This window comes from Eurypyga helias, unplaced genomic scaffold (genome assembly GCF_000690775.1).
Source record: "Eurypyga helias isolate BGI_N326 unplaced genomic scaffold, ASM69077v1 scaffold3321, whole genome shotgun sequence".
NCBI classification, from domain to species: domain Eukaryota; kingdom Metazoa; phylum Chordata; class Aves; order Eurypygiformes; family Eurypygidae; genus Eurypyga; species Eurypyga helias.
In genome coordinates, this window is record NW_010228766.1 from 86,255 (window position 1) to 93,923 (window position 7,669).

At 39.0% G+C, this 7,669-nt stretch overlaps 1 protein-coding gene across 1 annotated transcript; it reads right to left on the minus strand.

Moving 5' to 3' along the window:
- Positions 1-4,342: 4,342 nt before the first annotated feature.
- On the minus strand, positions 4,343-7,564 carry TWISTNB (TWIST neighbor; the record flags this gene model as incomplete). The annotated part of the gene is made up of 3 exons (XM_010160115.1): positions 4,343-4,736; positions 6,091-6,299; positions 7,423-7,564. Coding segments are annotated over 3 exons (745 nt in total), but the record flags the coding sequence as incomplete, so codon positions are not given.
- Positions 7,565-7,669: the final 105 nt, after the last annotated feature.

Genomic DNA, 7,669 nt, shown 5'->3' on the forward strand with positions numbered 1-7,669 from the left:
TTTCAGTGTCCAAACTTCTAGTGGATCAACCATGCCTAATGTGAGCTTCTAAACAGCACACCGACTGACAGACTGGGCCTTACCAGAGCTTCTTAAACACAGTTCTCAAGCAATTTGTGCAGCACAATGACATCCTGCTCTTGAGTGAGGCCTCATGCTTCAGGTGTGGTAAGAATATTTCTAGGGAAGTCCCCAAACAAAAAAGGCACCAGTGAAAGAAAGCATAAAGGAAGAAGGAGCACAGAGGATAAGGAGCAATAAACAGTCAGTCATATCTTGGTACCTGCACTTTTAATAAGTATCATATACCTTTAGACACCAAAGGTCACAGCTCAACCTGCGAAAAAAACACAACTCCAACAGTTTGGGTATGTAACTACCCCCATGCTTTTTGCAGGAAAGGTCTGTACTGTCTAAGGGCTATCAAAAGTTGAGATGCTTCCAAAGGCAAACTGTTTATTCAGAGGCAGATTTGATCAGGGCTCATGTTTTCCAAATGGCAGCTAGCTTGCTTGGGCCCTTTAAAAATCCCTTTCTCTAGAACTCATCCGCTGGGCTGTGTGGGCTGCATATTTTAAGCAGCAGAAAACTACGAAGTCAAAAGCAAATAATTTGTTTCTAAGAGAAGGAAAAGACAAAGAGCAAGAGTTAACACTGCAGATCACTGCAAGCTTCAGAGAATACAAAACAAGTGTTTTAATGAGAGCTAAAAATACTTTCTCCTATGAGTGCTTGCTCTTCTGCCAGAAGCATGCAATACACTGAGAAACATGTTTGCAGAATCAAAATATTTATAATACTATGAAGAAGCAGTCCCTGCGTTATTATAGCTGGCAAAATTAGAACTAGTTTTCATAATACAGACAAAAGATTATCACCCACAGACAAAAGAGAAGATTGGCTTTGTTGCCGAATGTTAAACAGGAAACAGCGTGTTTTCTTTAGATCACCTGACAGTTACCTTGGTGTAACTACCAATATAGTTATAGGACAAAATACAATTTTATTTTCTAACCTCTTTGCTATGTGACAGAAGTGAGTTGTGTTAGAATGCACTCTGGGAAAACCGGAACAGAAGGGCTGTGCAAACAAAGATGAAGTCACCTGGCCTCCTTGGAAGTTTTACAAATTTTGCATTCTATACTCAAAAGTCTGAGGTCAACTCGAAATTCAGTACAACTCTACATTGGTAGTGCAGGGGAACACAGAAAGCTAAACATTTTTAATCATCAGACTTCATAGAAACTTTTATTGAAAGTGTCAAGCTCGGCTTCTTTCCTTTGTTCATTTCAAGCATTGGAAAATCTTACTTCTTTTCAAGGGGGGGAAAAACTAAAGAGAAGTGATTTAAAGTCATGAATAGAGTGACAATTCACTTTTGAAAGTCCAAGTTTTCTTGCCATATTTAGCTAATGCCGAAACAGTGTCTACAGCAACATCAACAGTACAGCTGTGAGGTTGCCAATACTGGCTCCTCCTGTGAAAAGCACTTGTTTTCCTTTTTTTTTTTCTTAAAAGTCTTTTCTTCACTTTCCCCCTTCCAAAGACATAAACCAGCAGAAAACAGTTAACTGTTTTGTGCAGTTGTCAGGCAAAGGAATCTACAATTTTATTTTGTGGCACAGTTGCGATTTGCATATTAACCTAGCAAAAATTTAATGGAACATGTTATAGTATTTGCAACATTGGAACAGTAACTTGTTCAGCAATCATAAATTGCCAGCTTCTGCATTTAATTTATCTTTTAATTGCTCTCCTCTGTTTTAAGCCAAGAAAGAAAACGAAAAAATGATACAAGAAAGTGCTGGCCGCACTGCTGTACCATAAAAATTCTGCCTTTAAATCAGGCACAGAACTGAGACAGATTAGGTTTTCAGAAATGTTGCTCAATACCCTCAAAAAGCCAGTTACGTAGTTTGTTTAACTACAGTAGGCAAATCTCTTTCAGTAAGAGAATCATAAAGCAGGAAAAGTGGAAAAATAGCATTCCAAGTGCTGAAAGCATTTATACTGTCTATGTTACTTGATTTATCAGCTGCAACTTCAGTTCTTCCCCCTGAATGTCTCCCTTCTCTTCACACTAATTAAAAGCTGGAACAGAGCAAGACAAACCCTTGGTGCTACAAGCTGGTTCTGTGAACTGGGGGAGCTTGGCTCATGCCACAGTCACCAACAGTGGGGCTGCTGGAGATGCGCTTTCCTTCCCCAAAAGGGAAAGTGAGCTGTAATGGTTATTAAGGACTAACAGATGAAGTGGGAGGATTCTAAAGTCTTTGGTTCATCTGCAATAGCAACTGCCTCCAACCTTCTCTTCCCACAGGCATCAGCAAAAAATATCTGCCCTTGCCATCCTCCTCTCTGATATATCCTGCTTACCTACCCATCCAACTTCTTCACTCTATGTCATTTCATTAAAAAGTGACCCAACAGATAATTTATGACTGTAAATTATCTTCCAACCTTCACCCTGTCCTGTGTATTTATATTTTAAGCATGTTAAGAGTGGGGATTTTTGTGTTACTCACTGTAACACAACACACCAGAATACTGCCTTCAGTTGACCCAGCGGCATGCAGCAACAAACGCATTACAAACATTCTGTTAATTCTTCAGGTTTTGTCACAGTATAGGGAAAATGGACAGAGGTGACAGCGCCCATGAAATTACATGTAGTTCAAGTGTCAGCATTGTCACATCTAGAAACATAACAGGGACAATTCATATTCATTTCAGGACTGCCCAGAAACCGGTTTCAAGACCACGTACGCTGAAGAGCAAGCAAAAGAGGACATACGGAAGTTTCTGCTGCCCTTAAACAGCTATTTAAGTTCACCTTATACATCTTCAAAAACTCTTCACTTTGTTCTTTATGGTGGTGTAATAACTTTAAAATGCCTATGAGGTACTGCCACGCCATCAAGCCTGGAAGAGAAAAACTTAGATTTGCCTTGGTAAGTTTGGAGCTTTACAGATACATAAAGGACATTAATAGAGCACAAAGTGAGCTCTAAACCAAGCATTGTCACGCTTTAAATTCAGAACATGCATAATGTGGATGGATAGGTTATAGGCACTGCATATAAATCTAGTACAGTGAGCTAATACCATCAGCATAATCACTAGAGCAAAATGTTTTGTCACCTAAGAACAGACCCACGAGCAGCAAGTGTCCACACAAGTGCTGTTTAATTACAAGGCTTCCAAAGAGCTGGTTATGTCTTCCTGGAATAGGCAAATCAATAGCAAAATGATCATTGCCTCCTACCCTGGTTAAAGACTTAGCCTAGACCATGTCACACCACAGTTCTCCCCAGAACTCCTCACAACAGAAAAGAGCTGCAACCAAAACTACTGATATTCAAAAAATCATGCGTGTACACCATGAAAATTAGCTCTTAATAGAGGCTCATTTGTTAACGTTTGACTGTCACTTTGCCTGTTGTCACAACTTTCCACTAACATTAATTCCAGCAGTTTGGAAAACACTGGCAGTAGGTACCTTATATTCTAGAGAAAGTGTTTAGCAATTAAAACTAGCACAAAAAGCTGGGACTTGCACTTCAGCTTTTTTTGTTTGTTTTTTTTTTTTTTTAAGAAAACATCGAAGTCAATGAACTTGCATAAAAATGAACTTTATCCAAGTATGGCCCATTACCAACTGCCTTATCAGCCCGTATCTCAGACGTATTCTGACCCATAAGTAAGTGGTACTTCATTACACTAGATTACATTAAACTTGTGTCTTCCCTGCTTGCTCCGAATCAAATGATCATACTGGTTTTCCCAGAGCACTGCAAAAGGTGTTTTGAAAGATCCAAGGCATTTGAGTTTGCCTAATGTCTAAGTCAGGCTGCAGTCTCATTTACAGGCAATCATGGTCACTTGCTACAATTCAAAAAAAACCCAAAACTTCCTCAGCCCCTGGGAATTCAGATATATTTCCCAGAACCCCAAAGGTAAACCTAACCTACTCATGAAAGTAAGATACTGAGCAGCAAAAATGGAATTAGAGTAGCAAAGATCATAACTAGCTACTGCATGGGGTCAGGAAGCAGACACAGAGGTAATGCATGTACTCCTGTAATTATGTCCTACTGTTGTTCCTTGCCTTATTTTCCAGTAAATAAAACAGACAGATATTGCTTCTGTCCCACCTTTTCTATCACATTTTCAAAAGCTCCTGCCATTAAAACTGTTGGTGCACATACGCACGCAGACATCATCCCACCTAGCAGAGCAGCTTGTTCAGTAAAGAAATATACATATGCATTCTGAAAACAGGATTTTATTGGAGGCTTATCAAAAAAGTCTGAAATCTTATTCAGGCAAGGCACTTCAGACTTTAGTCCCTTTTCTTTTTAGCTTTGGGTTCTTGTGACAGCAGAGACAGTTCACTTTCTTCCACTTCATCACAGTGCTTTCTTTTCTTTTTCTTTGACTTTTTACGGTCACTTTGGTAACCACTGGAGTCACTGGTAGGCAAAATATGTTCCTGTTGCTCTTGCTTATGCTTTTTCTTTTTCTTCTTCTTGTTTTTATCCTCACATAATCCATTCATATTATCAACACTTTGCTCTTCTGCATTTTCCCTCCCAGTGTTATCCATCTCACCTAAAGGTTCCTCTGTGACATTATCTCCCCCAGAGTCATTCAAGCCATTTTCCTGGTGGTCAAGCTTCTGAATTTCATCCCCATTTGTACTGTCAGTCACTGTCTCAGATTGCCTGGGCTGCATGCTGTGAAGAAATATACAAAAGAAGCTGAAGTGGAGACATCTAAGTGCACCTCACACAGTGAAATGTCAAAATTAACTACAACACACTACTTACACCAAGTAGATAAAAGATAAGCATTTGCTAAAAACAACAACAAATGGACAACATGATACTCTAGTCACAGAAAATCATAATGCCAGTTTTAATACTTTCGGGGTAATTTCTACTACCCGACTAGCCTCCTTCTTAGCACAGAATCAATATTCTCTTTCAAGTCTTAGCCAAAATTTCTTCTCTACAATGCTGTACAGACCATTGTGATACTTCCTCTTTTCTTGTACTCCTTCATCCATTAATTCATAATTACACATTGTGTAGAAAAGCTTTTTCTTCCGCCAAGTTATTCACAAACACGCACAGCCAACGGCCTGTCCAACCATACATGAAACACTGCTGGTTCTATCAAGCAATTGCCTTGCTGAAGTCTATACAGTTAAAGATGATGCCAGAAAAGCCAAGAAAACAAAAATCCAAACAAAATCAAAAAACACAGCAGGTAACTTGCAACTGAGGGCACTGAAGAAAATGTCTAGGTAGATAAATATGGGAAGAATGCAGTTAAAAACTATGGAGGAGGAGATGTCTCCACAGGCACTGAGGACAAGATTGCTAAGTTTCATTGCAAGTTCACTGAATCAATATTAAGATTTTGACATTAGTAGTCATATTGTACATTTAATTAAAAACATAACCACACTGGTAGAAAACAATTGCTCAGCAAATGACAGATTAAAACAAAATATCTGAACGAATACTTAAAAGATATCATTATTAAAAGTTTTAGCAAGCTGCTCTAAAAAACTACACACATAAGTGAAAGGAGGCGGGTCATGCATCTTCTCCTATCATCTTTGATACTCTTACGTTTCAGCAAGCATTTAAGCCATGCACATATAACTACCTGTGGTCATGTAATGTGCGCGTGCGCGTACACACTGATGTGAGTGTTGTGTTGAGGAACTGGAGTGTTGTCACTTGAAAAGCCTATGCACATTCTCAAACACAGCTCCTCTAGACATTTGAGTATGCTATTTCAAACGTACCATCTATGCAATCAACAATTCATAGGTCAGCATGCTCACATTTTCAAAGCTCAAAAAAAAAAAAAAATCTACTTTTATTTTTCCAGAGGAAACTTCCACATGAGTCCTTAACATGAGAAAGTTTAGTTTAAGATAACTAACACAGGCTATGTACAGACATGGGTTTGTATAAAAATACAAAAGCTTAAAAGATTAAGACGGTAATTCAAACCATTTAGCTTGTAAAAAACCCAATAAAACAATTTACAATATTTTCTAGTAGGGCACAATACCTGCTTTTGGTGAGTTCTCCTCGAATGAAGAACACCCCAGCTGTATCAGAATCTAAGTGCAATACCTGAAATTTCAGTTCATCCCCGATTTTAAACCCCAGCTGTTGCCACTGTACAACTGACATCTGTTGAGGTTTAGGGATAGAAGCATTGAAGCATCCATGTATCAGGCAGCCAATATGACTAGGGGCCACTTTATTAATTACACCCTAAAAAAGAAAAAGCATGTCATGAAGCTATAGTAATGATTATCTCTTTAAACCCACACGATACATGTTTACTTTCCTATACGGACATTTTTCGACAAGTTTACGCACAAGTTATGAAGTCAGTTTATCTAGCAAATCCACTAACTCTTCTTTACTAAAATCAAAGTATCCCTATATACTCTTCATACAATTCCTCCCAAAATAGAACTCAACCTGTACTTTCAAGAAAAAGTAAGTCAAAACATGGGATTTAGCCATAATGAGTACCTGAATATAACAGGTTAACTCTTGCCCCAGAATTACAGCCATCAACTTTTTTTTTAAAGACATTTTAAGTCTGATTTAATGGCCTAAAACGGCCCTTATACTGGCACAACACTACTTAACAGCAGCTAAAAATATAGATGACGTAAAAAGTTTGAGAACTCCATTCAGTGGGTTTCTGATACATTCACATATCAAACGTTATTCATCTTTGTTTTCCCATTGTTTTCTGAGGGTTTTCCCATTCTCTTCATAGCAAGAGGGCACACTCATTTCTTAATCACATTTAGAAATACACAAGCGATGCCGCGAAAGGCGTGGCACGACGACAGATGTAAGGCAACTCTCAGCGTGTGTTTCGCAGAAGTACTGATGCAAGGGCATTAGCAAGCTTAAAGCTGTTCTGTGAGCAATACACTGAAAGGCAGGCTTCAGCCTGCTGTACTGCTCTGGCATACTAAGGAAATAAACTCATGAGAGCTTCCTAAACATTCCTGGCACTATTAAATAAAAACAAACACCCCTGTTTGAGAACTACCTGCTTTTCAGAAAGAAACATAACATAAATGGTATGCAAAATTATTATGTATTGTTTAATAATACGTAATCCTTAGAATATTTTAATAATACATAAGTATTGTATCTATTTAACAAATACAGGGGCACAGAGTACAGATATAGGAAAATAAAAACTACTACGACAAACTGCTAATAAACTACTCATACACGAAGAAACTACTAATATAAACTAAAATATAACTCCACTTAGGTCCAGTCCTCTGAGGATGATGGAGATAAGCCAAGCTTTGATTACTTAATAAAAATAAATGCTCCACGAGATGTCAACACGTCTACATACCACCAGTTTTTTCCCTTTTCTGGGGCTGAAGATGACGAAATCTGCCTCGATGTTCAGGTGGATGAACCCTTGGTCATCGTAGATGTCCCCCAGCTCACCCACCACCTTGATGTTGTCGTAAGCCAACGGCACGCCCTGAAAGCTGGAAGAAGGGGAGGCGGTACCGTTAGCTGTTAGGCCAGAGACCCGCACCACCGGGGCATGAGGCGCTCCCCCGGCCGCGGCGGGCCCAGACGGCGACACGGAG